The sequence below is a fragment of the Gossypium raimondii genome, chromosome 5 (assembly GCF_025698545.1).
Source record: "Gossypium raimondii isolate GPD5lz chromosome 5, ASM2569854v1, whole genome shotgun sequence".
In the NCBI taxonomy this organism is placed as follows: Eukaryota; Viridiplantae; Streptophyta; class Magnoliopsida; order Malvales; family Malvaceae; genus Gossypium; species Gossypium raimondii.
Window position 1 is genome coordinate 54,338,243 of NC_068569.1, and position 16,872 is coordinate 54,355,114.

A 16,872-nucleotide genomic window follows, 5' to 3' on the forward strand; every position below is an offset into this window, starting at 1 on the left:
TAATGTGACTTAACTTCTTACAGTAGCCACATCTCTTATCTCGATTCCTCAACTTCAATATTGTCTTGTTTCTCGCAACCAAAATCGAGGCTTGCCCATCTGACTTGTTATTCAAACCTAACTCATTATCAAGTTTGTCTTTTCTTAACAAGTTTCACTTCACGTCCTCGAACGAGAATTTATCTTTACCATAAATCAGGGTCTCATTGAAAGTTTTATATGAAGGGGGTAAAAAGCATAATAATAACATAATATGATCTTAATCATCTATATTAGCCTCAACATTCTTCAAATCATTTAAGAGAGTAACGAATTCACTGATGTGAGCCCTAATGGGCATACCTTTTGCCATACGAAACGTGTATAGGCGGTGTTTCAACGCTAATCGATTAGCTGGAGACTTTTCATGTAAAGAGTTTCTAACTTCTTCCGTAAGGTATATATCGTTTTCTCCATAAGCCCCTCAAGCAACACATTGTTTGTGAGGCACAATTGAATTATAGACAAAGCCTTCTCATCAAGCTCATTCCATTTCGATTTATCCGAATCCGCGGGCTTTTGTCCTGTAACAACCTTTTTTAGGTCGTTTTGAACTAGTATTGCAGTCATTCAAATTTGCCATAAACAAAAATTTGTAATCCCATCAAATTTTTTGATATCGAGTCTTATTGTTGTCATCTCTGAACGAGTCAATTGTAGAATCCTACCTAAGCTCTGATATTATTTTGTTGGAGATTGGCTCGTATAAACAACGAGAAAGAAGGAATAAAGATAATTGGGATGAAAAAATTCCTCTAATCAAGAGGACAAAAAACCATTGGCAAATGAGACTTCACTAATGAGCAAACAAACAAAGAGTACAAGATGGAGAAATTCAAAACAAACCCTAACCCCGAATACAAAGCTATTTGGCTAAAACACAAAATTCCCTTAAAGCTCTCTAAAACTCTCTCTTGATTTTTTTTCTCTAACGTTGTGTTATTCTCCTTTGTTCTCTTTTTCTAGGGTTACTAAAACCCTTTAAATAAAGATTAGAGTTCTAATATGACTATAATATCTCTAGTGTAATAAGAGATTAATTGGGAAAACTACTCTGCTAAGAGTTTAATACATAACTTCTTTAAGTTTGGAATTTGTCGCGTCGTCATGACGTCCCAAGCTCCTTGTCACGACATCGCCACTGTTTTGCCTTTGTTTTGAACATTGCCGCGTTGTTGCGACGTTGCGTGATTCCTCGTCGCAATGTCGCCTTTACTTTGACTCTAGTTTGACCGAAAAATGCGAGGCACACTCCACAAATTTTGTTTCTACATCATAATCTAAAAGAGTAATTTGTTGTGATTCATCTGCTATTAATTGCCAATAATTAGTACTTTCATCTTTCAAAAAATCAATATGTAAAGAGGTGAATCATAATCATATATTATTTTGTCCCCATACCTGTAAAAAAAAAAGTTCCAAAAAATTAAATAATATATAAAATCAATTTAACTAAATGATATTAGAAACAAAATTGCATGGACAATATTATTGGCTTAAAAATACTCTTGATTTGCCAACACAAAGATGAAATTAAAAGTATCCAAGAAGAAAAAAAAAAAAAAACTTAGCTTGAGTTACTTTATATTAATTTTAGCTTAGATTTTTTTTTTGACATCTATCAATCCTATTCCATTGGATTTGTTAAAACCTTTAACTATAATGTTCCCTTTTGTATGCTATTGGGTATTGGTACTTAAATTTGAATAATTTAATTATAGATTTTGATTATATGTATTTTTTTAATACAATACGTAGAATTACCTACAATCTCTCTCTAATCCATGAATAGGAAGATAATTAATGCGCTTCAACACACTTGAATCCGTATCTTCCTGTATTAGCAACAATGCCCATGTCAGTCAAACTAAGACTCAATTAGCAGTATAAGTAAAATATTTAAATGTAAATATTATTATTCTTATAATTAATAAAAAATTCATAAAAAAGAATAAAACTAGATCTTCAAATAAAGAAAAATAGCGTGTACATACCTTAGAAATTAACACTTGTTAATGTATTCAATATTACTGCTGACACTGCATTTTAGAGGACCTCTTTTCTCTATTACTTTAGTAAATGAAAACATTATATTCCATCAAACGTTAATAAATCTTTGAATAAATTGGACCCTCTATCATGATTCAACAGAAATTTCAAATAAAATCTTTTACATTTGGATTTGCATTATTTATACGACAAATCACATTTCTACTTTGTCTTTTTTTCCATATATGGTTTTGCTTGTTACATATGAAATGCTTAGGAATTCTCCATACAAATACTTTCCAAGAGTTTCGTCTTGGACCAGTGATGGAAGATCATGATATCTTTGTTCTTGTTCTTGAAAGGTGAAGATACTTTATTTTGAAGATGTAAAATGTTTATCTAATTTAACTCCAAAAGATGCGAAAAATATATTATTGTAATATCTATTGCTCTATGTTGTCTCGTTCAGTGTTGGGTTCATGATCTGTCGTCATTTGTATTGTCTGACCCTCTCTAGAAAAAAAATACGTGAATCTCCTATGTTTGCCACCTATAGTTTTATTCTATCTATCAATATTGCAGTTACAGTAGTAGATCCACCATGACCCAAGCGATAACACTCTAGAATAACGTATTTTTATGTATTAATTATATATTAATTCTGAGTATGATCCTCCTAATTTGAGCTATTTATGATCTTTTATCTCATAGGGACTACATTTGAGGCAAATGCAAAATTAAGGGCCAAAAGCGTGAATTTAGAGATAAAATGGGCCAATGTGCGATACAAGGAAAAGTTGGTGTCAAAAGTGCAAGTATGGAGGAAATAAGGGTTGAAATGCAAAAAGAAGAGATTTTATTCTATCAGACTCTATTTTAATTATATTAGGATAATTAATATTAAGATAATTATTAAGGATTATTTAATTTTAAGATTTTATTTTATTTATCTTTATTTATCTTCAATTAAATGTATTTATCTTTTGGGAGTTTAAGTAGGATTAGACTATCTCCCCTAGCACTATAAATAGGGGGTGAAGTGACTCAAAAGGCATCCATCTTTTTCTGTAAACACTCTCTCCCCAAAAGTCTAGGCTTTTGTTCTTCTCATATTTCATTTCAATAAAATCTCCATTTTTATTTTATTTATTTTATTTTCCACCACAACCATGAGCCACTAAACCCATCTAGTCGAAGGTTGTCGATATTCCCCAAAAATGGTTCTTGAGGCTTAGAGTCCGTACTTAGCTTCCTTGCCGAGTATTCATCATTTCTCCGAACTACGGGACTGACGCTTTCGTCTATGTCCCTTAAGAAGTAAGCTTCTCAACGTATGCAAAGGCGACTGCTTTGTATGTTTTGGGAAGGTTGCATAGTCGGTTCGTTAGCTTATTGCGTCAGAGGTTGGCGAGCCCAAGAGACAAAATGGCGTGGGATTCGCCATTGAGAAGCGTTGATCTAGCATAAGACGATCCCATAGAAGCGATTGTTGGCTAGAGTCAGGTTCCACTAAATTGTAAGTCTAAATCCTTGGAGCTGGTGGTCGTAGGCGTCCTCTTCCACTATAACTGGCTTATTCGGTTTGGGAAGGATCATCTAAAAGCCGAGGATTGAACCCAAGGCGGAACGAGACAACTGGAGGCTGGAACCTCTCATAAGAATTTCCTTTCTTTCAACTTTATTTTTAATTTCTCGAATTTTCGATTCAATATTCTTAATTCTATTTTTATTTTATTTTTTGTTTCTAGATCCAAACCTTTAATTTTGTTATTTTCTTTCCAGAAACGCAGGTTTTCTTGGGCAAGATTCTGCCTGAGATTTCACGGAATAAGATATTGTGCAAATCTAGTCCCTGGGGATTTGACCTTACTTCCCTTTTACTATTCTTTTTCATTATTTATTAGGGATAGGATATTTTGGTGCTTTCTGTAATACCCAATTTTAGCCCGGGCTCACAAAAAAGAAAACCCAAAGTATTATCATTTGGCCCGATCGAAATTGCCCATTACTTGAAAAGGTTGAAGGTCCATCTACAAGCTTATGGAAACATAATCTTCAGGGATATGCAATCTTAGATATGATATACAATCTTAGATATAATATATGATCTTGATATGATATGCAATCTTAGATATGATATATAATCTTAGATATGATATGCAATCTTAGAAGATATGATTTTGTAATCTTAGAGATTTAATTTGTAGATACCCTTTAATCTCAAATTGTTGATGTAATTGATCTGTCAGATTAGATTTGGGGAGGCTCAACTATAAATAGAGGCCTCTCCTTCATTGTAAAGAAAAAAGGAGGAATAAAAAAAGAGAACGATTGGCAGTTTTTTAAAGGTGGCTTACTATTTTTTTCTTTTGATTATTTTTTACTTATTTACGATTTTAAAAAAAGGGAGAATGTGATACCACTGCGAATTTTATTTATTTTATTTAGCCCCTCCGCCTTTTAATGTTTTTGTAATTAAGTTTCTTTTATTTTTTTAATTTACCCTTTTATTTATTTTTATTTCAATTTGGTCTAATTTGAGCAGCGTCGTTTAGAGGAGAAGGAAAATTGCCCTCCCAGCCCCTCTATGTAATTGAGCGTTCAATTAAGTCCTCCAGACTTTATTTATTTGTGAATTTACCGGATCTTCTTGGCGATCCAATTTAGTCCATTTTCATATTTTCTTTAAAATCAATATTTTGATAATGCAATTGCATTCTTTTAATTTTATTTTATAATTCTCATATGCAATTATTATTTTTTTATGTATATTTAAGCATGTATTTATGTTTTTTATACTAAAATTTTCAGATACTTATATTTTATATACACATGTTTAATTTATTTAATTAATTTTAATATTATATTAATTGTTTAAAACTTATGTATTTTTTTTATGTGTACAGTATATTTTTTATTCGCTTATTAATTTATGTTTGCATATTTTATTATTATCTTGCCTATTTATTTGATATTTTGCACGTCATTATTTTGTTTATTTATTTGTTTATTCATATTATTTCTATGAAATTGTTGTATTTATTATTGATATTTGTTTAAGGGCATTCATTCACATATTCAACATAACATTACCCTATCTCTTATTTAATTTTAAAATAAAACGCTTCAAAATAGAGGTAATACTCAGATTTAGGATTTCTCAAGGAAATTGAGCCCTAACGTATTGGGTTCCGATTTTTTTGAAAATCTAACAATCGAGGATTTCTCTTTAATAAAAAAAATAAGAACTCATTATTGAGAATTCAACACGTTGTGTTCTAACGTATTGGATGTGACGCATTGATTTCTCGAAATGAATATTTTTTTTAAAATAATAAAGGAAATATTCCGAGTTTGGGATTTTAAAGGAATTGTGCCCTAACGTATTGGGTCGCGATTTCTTAAATCTTGAATAAATTGATATTCTTTTACATTTTTTATTGCACTAGTATTTTGCCCTAATTCATTTTTGGGAAAAATTAGAATGTCGTGCCCTAACGTATTGGGTGTGGTATTTTATTTCTCTGAAATGATAAGGGTCTTAATACGTAACGTTTTAAGTTTTTGTTAATGATTACGATTTTCAAATTTTTGACATTAAGACATTAATTAATTAACTAGGTACCAATTTTTGGGCGTAATGAGGGTGCTAATCTTCCTCATACGTAACCGACTCCCGGACCCGTTTTTCTAAAATTTGTAGACCAAAGTCATTTTTAGGTGACCCAATCACACCTTAATAAAAGATTGGTGGTGACTCCCAATTTTTATTTTTTAAAGTCGACAACCTAAAATTTTTGTTTTTTTCAAAAAAATGGTTTTGACAGCTTGGCGACTCCACTTGGGATTTTAAAAAAAAATAAGAGAGTCGAGCCACAAAGTTGATTAATTTTTGTCTTATGATCGAGAAAATATTTTTTTTAAAAAATCATGAGATCATTGTGCATTCATTCATTTTCTTGCTTAATTGATCTTTGCATTATTCATTACATGAGTTGAATGATTTTACCCTTATAAGTGGGAGTGAGAAGTTATTTCCTTCGTGAGGTCTTCACCTCCGTGCAGGATAGTGGATTGCTTTCGGGATACATCCGTACATATGTCTTCGTGAGATTTTCATCTCCGTGCAGCTATAGGGAAATGTATTCCCCTGAACTGAACTTGGTCCGTATGAACCTATAATGGGTGAGGATCGAGGAATCTGCTAGTTCAGGTACCCTTACTTTAGAACCAAACCGCATATAATGAACCTTAGGAACTTACCCTAGGTAGAACTATGCCAAATCCCTAGAGGTCACCCGAGTAGGTACTTTATTTATTTGTTTTTACTTTGTACTAACTTGTTTTTTATGTTGTTTTTATTATGATTGCATTTCATTTCATCATAAAAAAGGAGGTGTTGATTCACGTTCAGTTGCTAAATAGAGAGGTTGTCATAAGAAAATGGGTTTCTTGATAAAGTGGATGACAATATGGTTGTCCGAATAGGGTCCAAGAACACTTGATAAGAGAAGGATGATAATCTAATAGAGGACTACACGACTATGGCTCCGTTGCCCAATGATTCAAGATGACAAAGATTATTTGAGAGCTGCTGAACCTTCTTAAAGAGAAGCCAACGAGCATCACGAGGATGAGCGAACAACAAGTTACGGCCCGGATCGAGCAAAAAGGAGATAGAAGAGACGTTTTTTGAAGAGTTCGTGAGATTTATCTTAGCGCTCGAATGAAGAAAAGGATTGAATATCTCCGCCTATGAGGGCAAGGTCGTATAAATATCCATTTTATGTAAAGAGATTTGTTTTCTAGTAAAGTTCTCTAAATGGAATTGAATCTGAATCAACGTCTCTTTATGCATTTATTTCATGCATTCGCATTACATAATATCATAACATTAAAGTCCACTAAAAGAGCCTAATCGATTAAAATCATTCCTCAGTTAATCTAGAAACCAACCAACTTACCAACACCCTTACGGTATCCAAGCAAAGTGATAACACTCTAGAATAACATATTTTTGTATATTAATTATGTATTTATTCTGAGTATGATCCTGCTAATTTGAACTATTATGATCTTTTATCTCATAGGGACTAAATTTGAGGCAAAAGTGAAATTAAGGGCCAAAAGCGTGAATTTAGAGATAAAATGGGTCAATATGCGACACAAGGAAAAGTTGGTGCCAAAAGTGCAAGCGTGGAGGACACAAGGGTTAAAATGCAAAAAGAAGAGATTTTATTTTATTAAACTCTATTTTAATTATATTAGGATAATTAATGTTGAGATAATTATTAAATATTATTTTTAGGATTTTATTTTATCTTTATTTATCTTCAATTAAATGTATTATCTTTTAGGAATTTAAGTAGGATTAGAATATCTCCCCTAGCACTATAAATAGGGGGTAAAGTGACTCAAGAGGGGATATCATCCATCTTTTTCTGAAAACACTCTCTCCCCAAAAGTTTAGGCTTTTGTTCTTCTCATATTTTTTAATAAAATCTTTATTTTTATTTATTTATTTTCTTTTCTACCACAACCATGAGCCACTAAACTCATCTAGCCGAAGGTTGTCAAAAATCCCCAAAAGGGTTCATGAGGCTTAGAATCCATACTTAGCCTCCTCGCCGAGTATTCATCGTTTCTCCGTACTACGGGGCTGACGCTTCCGTCCAAGTCCCTTAAGAAGTAAGTTTTTCAACGTATGCAAAGACGACCGCTTTGTATGTTTTGGGAAGGTTGTACAGTCAGTTCGTTAGCTTACTGCGTCAGAGGTTGGCGAGCCCAAGAGACAAAATGGGATTCGCCATTGAGAAGCGTTGATCTAGCATAAGACGATCCCATAGAAACGATTGTTGGCTAGAGTCAGGTTCTACTAAATTGTAAGTCTAAATCCTTGGAGCTGGTGGTCGTAGGCGTCCTCTTCCACTATAACTGGCTTATTCGGTTTGGGAAGGATCATCTAAAAGCCGAGGATTGAACCCAAGGCGGAACGAGACAACTGAAGGCTAGAATCTCCCATAAGAATTTTCTTTCTCTTAACTCTATTTTTAATTTCTCGAATTTTCAATTCAATATTCTTAATTTTGTTTTTATTTTATTTTTCATTTTTAGATCCAACAATTTAATTCTGCTATTGTTTTTATTTTTTCAGGAACGCAGGTTGTCTTGGGCAAGACTCTGCTTGGGATTTCACGGAAAAAAATATTTTGCAAGTCCAATCCCTGAGGATTTGACCCTACTTCCCTTTTACTATTCTTTTTCATTATTTATTAGGGATAGGATATTTTTGGTGCTTTCAACGACCGCATCACAAAGATTAGAGAAATGGAACAAAGGTTGGAAAAATTAGAGCGAATGCAGATACAGATACAGGAGCAATTGACCAAATTTCAGCAGGAAATGAGATATCAGATGCTAGAATTACAGAGAACTATGATGAGCCAATTTAACCGATTGCTAGTTGGAAAGTTAGAAGAAATGAAAAGACCAGTGGTCCACCTTGGGGTTGATAATGAGGATCTTGCTTATTCTCTAGGTGGTACTCCGATAAATGTCCAGGTCCAGCTAGATGAGCGTCCACAAGGGGCATTCTTTACTATCAGCTCCCGACAATATCAGACTGGTACATCGACATCAGTGAATCGCCTTACAGGCCCAGAATCCAATTTGAGGATCAATTTAGCTAATCCTGTTGCTTTTGACAATCCAGCAGAAATAAAACAGGCGAAGGTAGAGCACCCAGATACCATGAAAGCCTCAAGGAAGAAGGGGAATAAGGGGAATAATGAAGGCAGATATAACAAGGGCCACTCAAAACCAATCACTATGGGTCGGTCACAGACAGAAACCACCAACCATCAGAGCCCTTTAAAGCAAGAATCTTACACGAAGGTAAATGCAGAAAGGCCTCAGTTCACGCCTATACCGATATCATATAGCAAGCTATATCAAAGCATATTTAATGCACATGTGGTGTCCCCTTTCTACCAGAAATCAATGTTGCCTCCATTTCCTAAATGGTATAACGCAAATGCTCAGTGTGAATACCATGCAGGGATTACGGGGCACTCGATAGAAAACTGCACCGCATTCAAAAAGATAGTTGAAAGATTTATTAATATTGGCATTGTCAAATTTAATGAGGCCACCAGCGCAGAAAATCTGCTACCCAATCACATTGATAATGGGATGAATACGACATATGAAGAAGAGTTCGAGAGCGTTCATGTCAATGTCGTATATGAAGACATACTTAAAAAGGGAGCTTGTTAGATATCACCCTTATAAACTTGGAAGCGTCTAAGTAATTGGATTGCAGAAGAAATCTCTGTAGTCTTTAGAGCTTATTTAGAATAATGTTCAGAACATTCTTGTTATTTTTAGCCTAAAAATGATAGGAATTCCTTTGTGAAATAGGCTCATGTCTGAACATCATTATTCTAATAAAATACATCTTTACATTTATTTTTGAACCAACATTCTTTCATTCTTTGCGAGTAATTATTATGTCATTCTTTTGGATTTTCTTCCACATCATTCTTTCATTCTTAATTATATTGTACAAATAATTATTCGTAAATTCACACATTCTTTTGTATATTCTTTTGCGCTTACTATGGGTCTCCAGATATCAATGACATGAGTGACGCTGCTACTAACTCAGAATCTCCTTCTGAGCGAGACATGTGTTTAGAGGGATCTCATGACTTTAAAGATGACATAGATCGTAGCTTATTTCTAGATCTGTTAAGGATGGTAGAACAAGTCGAGAAACGGATCTTACCCTACAAAGAATCATTGGGATACATGACTTCTCCTTATGTGGGGCATGAAGGTCATTTGGTCGATCTCGCCAAAAGAGTTTGATGGTCATCGATTCATCTTTGTGATCGTCAATTACTTTACTAAATGAGGGGAAGCTACTTCATAAGCCAATGCCATGAAGTCGACAGTCAGCAAATTCTCGAAGAATCCTATATCAGTATGGAACCCCAAAAAGATCATATCTGACAATGTACTAAATTTGAACAACAGCACAATATCAAAGGTTTGCAGTCTGTTCGTGATTAATGTCATATCGCAAAAAAAAAACTCCGCCGGGGCAATGCCTTTCTCCTGGGCTCATTGCGGTATTGCCTATTAAAGACAAGATTCTTGCTCTCTGAGTTTTTGGATTAATTCTGATTGAAGAGGAATGTTCAAAGTTATTCATCATGGTCAAATGCGCCAAAAGCAAATGATGCGAGCTCACAAAAAAGAGTCCGCCCTAGAGATTTCCTTGAGAGGGACCTGGTATTGAAAAAGATCATTCCCACACAAAAAGAACTTTATTCCAAGTTGGGAAGGACCTTATATTGAAGGCCTTATCTGGAAAAGCGTCGATTAGAAGGGATAATAAGGACATGCTTAATCTTATGAGTTCAGATTGAAAAAAAAAGGGTCAAAATAAAAATAAAAAATAAAAGTGATAAAAAGAAAAAGAAAAATGGAGAGGCCAAGGTGAAAATCCGCAAAGGACGCCTTGAGACCAAAGGGGATTTGAGTTGAAAACCCGAAAAGGGTGGCTCAAATATTGATCAGAATAGGGCACGAGGTGATTAGAGTAACTCGAATTCTAACCAGATTAGGGCATGTGGTGATCTTGTTATACCTGAATTATCAGGAAAGGGTAGGCAACATCTTGAGGCATTGGCAAAGTACTGTAGATCTCCTAAACACATGTCAAACTCAAAAGGATCTTCAAAAAGTTTGTACAGAGAAGTTCAAGCTGCAATATCTGGGGCACCCAATTTTCATACTATTGAATTTGTTATTCTTGGAATACTTCATTCTTTTCAAAGATACACGTTCCCAATCAATTTCTTTGTTATCTTTTTACTATAATTTATTCCTTTCGAGCTATGCTCAGAACTAATTTTATTCTTATCTATTGTTATGACCTTTTTGTAAGCATGTTGCATTGGAATAATGATCAATGGACTAATAAAACTTTCACAAGGGAAGTTTTGCATATTACTCTAAAAGTTTCTAAATAATACAGGAGCCTGAAATAGGACTATTATTTAGAACGCACCAGGTTTAAAGGTTGGAGATCTGAAAAAGAAGAGTCTAAACTAGGACTTTCTCTTTGGATTTTGTTGTCAAAAACATTGGTTGAACAAAATAATAAGATGCCGTGTTGATGACAAAGTCTAAATCAACAAGCAAGTAATGGTCACCAGGTAATAGAAAGAGGTTACCTCGGGGGAGAGAGCCTTCATTTGCGCATGAGCCTTTGGTACGACACCCTGGGAATGGTGTAAGAGACTAGAAAGATTTAGATCCTGTATCCTTAAATTGTGATAGGAGAGGATTGAAGAAAAGCCATATACTCTTGGGTTACAGTGGGAGAACGATGGTATGAATTTTTGCACCTCAATGGATTAAACTTGGAGGTTCACAGTGGGGGACAACCTGGCTAAATGTTTCTTCAGAAAAGCCAGTCAAGCAAGAAGGCGTTGTAGCACGCCAGTCACAAAGCCTTAATAAACTTCGAGTAATGACAACCTAAGCGGGATCATTCTCGGAAAAATAAAATTTTGCATTCATGTAAACATCATTCACACATGTCTAGTTAGGAGCATTTGATGCATTTTGATCATGCCATCCTAATAATTAGGCATAATTAGGTTCATTATACAGGTCATGTTCCCCAGAGAATAGATCAATGAAAATAGCAGATCTTGCCTTCCTGCATCGACAGCGAAGCATATCGAAAATAAAGCATTGCCTTCCTCGGTTGTAGTAGAGCAGGTTAAGGATAGCAGATCTTGCCTTCCTGCATTGACAGCGACGCAGATCGAAGATGGCAGATTTTACCTCCCTGTGGTTACAGTGGAGTACATTGAAGTCAATAATTCTACTTCCCTAGACAACAGTGGAATAGATTGAAGATTTCAGATCTTATCTCCCTAAGCAGTAATGGAGCAGATCGAAGATGGAGGATTTTACCTCCCTATGGTTACAGTGGAGTACATTGAAGCCAATAATTCTACTTCCCTGGGTAACAGTGGAATAGATTGAAGATTCCAGATCTTATCTCCCTAAGCAATAGTGGAGCAGATCGAAGATGGCAGATTTTACCCCTTGTGGTTATAGTGGAGTACATTGAAGCTAGTAATTCTACTTCCCTGGGCAACAGTGGAATAGATTGAAGATTTCAGATCTTATCTCCCTAAGCAATAGTGGAGCAGATCGAAGATGGCGGATTTTACCTCCCTGTGGTTATAGTGGAGTACATTGAAGCTAGTAATTCTACTTCCTTGGACAACAGTGGAATAGATTGAAGATTTCAGGTCTTATCCCCCTAAGCAGTAGTGGAGCAGATCGAAGATGGCGGATTTTAACTCCCTGTGGTTATAGTGGAGTGCATTGAAGCCATTAATTCTACTTCCCTAGACAACAGTGGAATAGATTGAAGATTTCAGGTCTTATCCCCCTAAGCAGTAGTGGAGTAGATCGAAGATAACGAATTTTACCTCCCTGTGGTTACAGTGGAGTACATTGAAGCCAGTAATTCTACTTCCCTGGATAACAGTGGAATAGATTGAAGATTTCAGATTTTATCTCCTAAGCGAGAGTGGAGCAGATCAAGATGGCGGATTTTACCTCTCTGTGGTTACAAGTGGAGTACATTGAAGCCGAGAATCATATCTCCCGTGTCGTGATGGAATAAGTTGAAGATTGTAAGTCCTATCTCCTTGATATTGCAGTGGAGTAGATTGAAGCACCAATTCTTATACATTTGAAGATGCAGTAGGATGGAATATGGCTGCTTGAAGAAGAATAGCACTAAGATCCAGCGTGACTGGGCAAAAATTGGCCATTTCTAAAGTCTTTGCTCCGTTCCTGTTACACGACAACGAGCAAACAGGGGCAGTTGTAATACCCAATTTTAGCCCGGGCTCACAAAAAAGAAAACCCAAAGTATTATCATTTGGCCCGATCGGAATTGCCCATTACTTGAAAAGGTTGAAGGTCCATCTACAAGCTTATGGAAACATAATCTTCAGGGATATGCAATCTTAGATATGATATGCAATCTTAGATATAATATATAATCTTAGATATGATATGCAATCTTAGATATAATATATAATCTTAGATATGATATGCAATCTTAGAAGATATGATTTTGTAATCTTAGATATTTAATTTGTAGATACCCTTTAATCTTAGCCGTTGATGTAATTGATCTGTACCATTGGATTTGGGGAGGCTTAACTATAAATAGAGGCATTTCCCTTCATTGTAAAGAAAAAAAAAGGAGGAATAAAAAAAGAGAACGATTGGCAATTTTTTAAAGATGGCTTACTATTTTTTGTCTTTTGATTATTTTTTACTTATTTACGATTTTAAAAAAAGGGAGAATGTGATACCACTGCGAATTTTATTTATTTTATTTAGTCCCTCCGCCTTTTAATGTTTTTGTAATTAAGTTTTTTTTATTTTTTTAATTTGCCCTTTTATTTATTTTTATTTCAATTTGGTCTAATTTGAACGGCGTCATTTAGAGGAGAAGGGAAAATTGCCCTCCCAGCCCCTCTATGTAATTCGAGCGTTCAATTAAGTCCTCCAGACTTTATTTATTTGCAAATTTACCCCAGATCTTTACTGGCGATCCAATTTAGCCCATTTTCATATTTTCTTTAAAAATCAATATTTTTGATAATGCAATTGCATTCTTTTAATTTTTATTTTATAATTCTCATATGCAATTATTATTATTATTTTATATGTATATTTAAGCATGTATTTATGTTTTTTATACTAAAATTTTTGCATACTTATATTTTATATACACATGTTTAATTTATTTAATTAATTTTAATATTATATTAATTGTTTAAAACTTATGTATTTTTTTTATGTGTACAGTATATTTTTTATTCGCTTATTAATTTATGTTTGCATATTTTTATTATTATCTTGCCTATTTATTTGATATTTTGCACGTCATTATTTTGTTTATTTATTTGTTTATTCATATTATTTCTATGAAATTGTTGTATTTATTATTGATATTTGTTTAAGGGCATTCATTCACATATTCAACATAACATTACCCTATCTCTTATTTAATTTTAAAATAAAACGCTTCAAAATAGAGGTAATACTCAGATTTAGGATTTCTCAAGGAAATTGAGCCCTAACGTATTGGGTTCGATTTTTTGAAAATCTAACAATCGAGATTTCTCTTTAATCAAAAAAAATAAGAACTCATTATTGGGAATTCAACATGTTGTGTCCTAACGTATTGGATGTGACGCATTGATTTCTCGAAATGAATATTTTTTTAAAATAATAAAGGAAATATCTCGAGTTTGGGATTTTAGAGGAATTGTGCCCTAACGTATTGGGCCGCGATTTCTTAAATCTTGAATAAATGAATATTCTTTTACATTTTTTATTGCACTAGTATTTTGCCCTAATTCATTTTTGGGAAAAATTAGAATGTCGTGCCCTAACGTATTGTGTGTGGTATTTTATTTCTCTGAAATGATAAGGGTCTTAATACGTAACGTTTTAATTTTTTGCTAAGGATTACGATTTTTAAATTTTCAACATTAAGACATTAATTAATTAACTGAGTACCAATTTTTGGGCGTAATGAGGGTGCTAATCCTTCCTCATACGTAACCGACTCCCGAACCCGTTTTTCTAAAATTTGTAGACCAAAGTCATTTTTAGGTGACCCAATCACACCTTAATAAAAGATTGGTGGAGACTCCCAATTTTTATTTTTTAAAGTCGACAACCTAAAATTTTTGTTTTTTTCAAAAAAATGGTTTCGACACTTTCAACGACCACATCACCAAGTCTGAGCTTTGTGAAAGAATTGTCTAATTTGTTTTCTCATAAGCTTTGAAGATGGCTCTAGAGGGGTCAAACCAAAACTTGAAATTTAATTATTTTATATTTATTGTTAAGAATTTAGTTTTTTTTTATTTTTAGATTTTAAAATTTAAGGTTCAATTTGTTAATATCGTTAAATTTATTTTGTTAAATTTAAGTTTATTACAAAAGTTAAAATTTTAGTTACATGGCTACCAAATGAGTTTTTTTTTTTTAAATTTCAAAAACCAGATTAAATCCCAAATTTGGATAAATTATAAAAGTAGAAGGTGAAATTATGTCAAATTAAAGTTAGACTAAATACCAAATTTGGATATAGTGGAAGGATCAAAACCAGAATTTATCCAAAAGAAAAAGGGAATTTCCCTCCAAAAGTTTTAACTGAAATATAAAAACCGAAGCGGTGCAAAGTTCGAATCTAATCGTTCATTTCATCGCCATCCAACGGTTATCCTTTTCGATCCGTGTCCTCTCTTCCTATTGGCTAAACGCTTTACGCTCTCCACTATATATATACCCGAAACAATCGGCTACTGCATCACTTGTATATCTTTTACTTTCTACCCACTCTCCCGCAAGCCCCAACTCTTTTTTATTTCTTGTTTCATATAATTTCGTTGCTGATCTAAAATGGCGGGTCGGGGCAAAACTCTCGGATCCGGAGCCTCGAAGAAGGCGACATCGAGGAGTAGCAAGGCTGGGCTTCAATTTCCGGTGGGTCGTATAGCTCGGTTCCTTAAGGCTGGGAAATATGCTGAACGAGTCGGCGCCGGAGCTCCGGTTTACCTTGCCGCTGTTCTTGAATATCTTGCCGCTGAGGTATTGCGATAATTTTCTTTTGTAATTCGTTTGTTTTAAATTCTTAGGTATAATCGATAAATTTTGTTAAATGAGGTGTTTATTCGATTCGGTAACCTAATCTAGGGTTCCGAATTTCATTGTTCTCTTAATTGTTAGAAAAAAATGTATTTTTCGATTTAGTTTTAAAACGTGAGAAGCCTTCAATAATTTCTAATTTTTTTTTTAAATTTTGGTATCTTTCTATTTCCGTCGGGCTGGAAAACTAGGGTTTAATTTCCCCCAAATTTGCTACTATTTTCCAATGTTCATGTTTTTGGTGAAAATTCATACCTTAATAACTCAAATCAGAAGCAATGATGGTATCTTTGTATCTATATTATATATATTTATTGAATATTATATGTTTGTTTCAGGTTCTTGAGCTTGCCGGAAATGCAGCGAGAGACAACAAGAAAACCCGAATTGTGCCACGCCATATTCAGCTAGCCGTAAGGAACGATGAAGAGCTAAGCAAATTACTTGGAGATGTCACGATTGCCAACGGTGGTGTGATGCCCAACATCCACAATCTCCTCCTTCCTAAGAAAGCTGGAACTTCCTCAAAAGCATCTGGAGGTGATGAAGATTAGATTATGTCAACAGTTTAGACTCATAAAACCCTAAGGGAATCCCCTAATTTATCTCCCTCTGTTTACGTGATTCTTAGATTGAAACCATCATGGGTATTAGCTTTGAATGTTGTTTCACTTAGTTCTTTATTTGTTAAGTTTGTAGTTTATTGATAGTGTTTAGTTAGTAGGTAGCTTTAGGGGTTTTTGGTTGAATGTGAATAGAATGAATCATCAAGCATTATCTTCTACTTTATAGAAGGGTTGTGATCCATTTTTGTCATTTTATTGTTCAATCATTCATTAATGAAATGAATGCAACACTAGAGTTTCAATTTTGTGTTGTTTGCTTGAGACTATTTTTAGTGAACTATTTGTTTATTTGTTATTTGAAATGTGATTCAATTGATGTGTTGTCTTCCTTTGGGGGGATGTTGAGGGTTGGGTTTCTTGTTTATTTTGATTAATGTTTGCATTTATTGAAGTTTGTGGGATATTTTTGTAGAAGGGGGTGAAGTTTTGTATACATTTTTGTTAG

General features: G+C 34.0%; 1 protein-coding gene across 1 annotated transcript; it reads left to right on the forward strand.

Annotated features, from left to right (window-relative positions):
- The first annotated feature begins 15,457 nt into the window (after window positions 1–15,457).
- Window positions 15,458–16,669, forward strand: LOC105768265 (histone H2A.6). Its single transcript, XM_012588100.2, has 2 exons — window positions 15,458–15,744; window positions 16,140–16,669. Exons 1-2 carry the CDS (start codon window positions 15,556–15,558, stop codon window positions 16,353–16,355), a joined length of 405 nt encoding a protein of 134 aa, XP_012443554.1. The 5' UTR covers window positions 15,458–15,555; the 3' UTR covers window positions 16,356–16,669.
- Window positions 16,670–16,872: the final 203 nt, after the last annotated feature.

Coding starts and splice junctions, on each gene's coding strand:
- LOC105768265 (XM_012588100.2), top strand. CDS start 15,556: ATGGCGGGTCGGGGCAAAACTCTCGGATCCGGAGCCTCGAAGAAGGCG. Junction 15,745..16,139: donor TTGAATATCTTGCCGCTGAG/GTATTGCGATAA, acceptor TGTTTGTTTCAG/GTTCTTGAGCTTGCCGGAAA.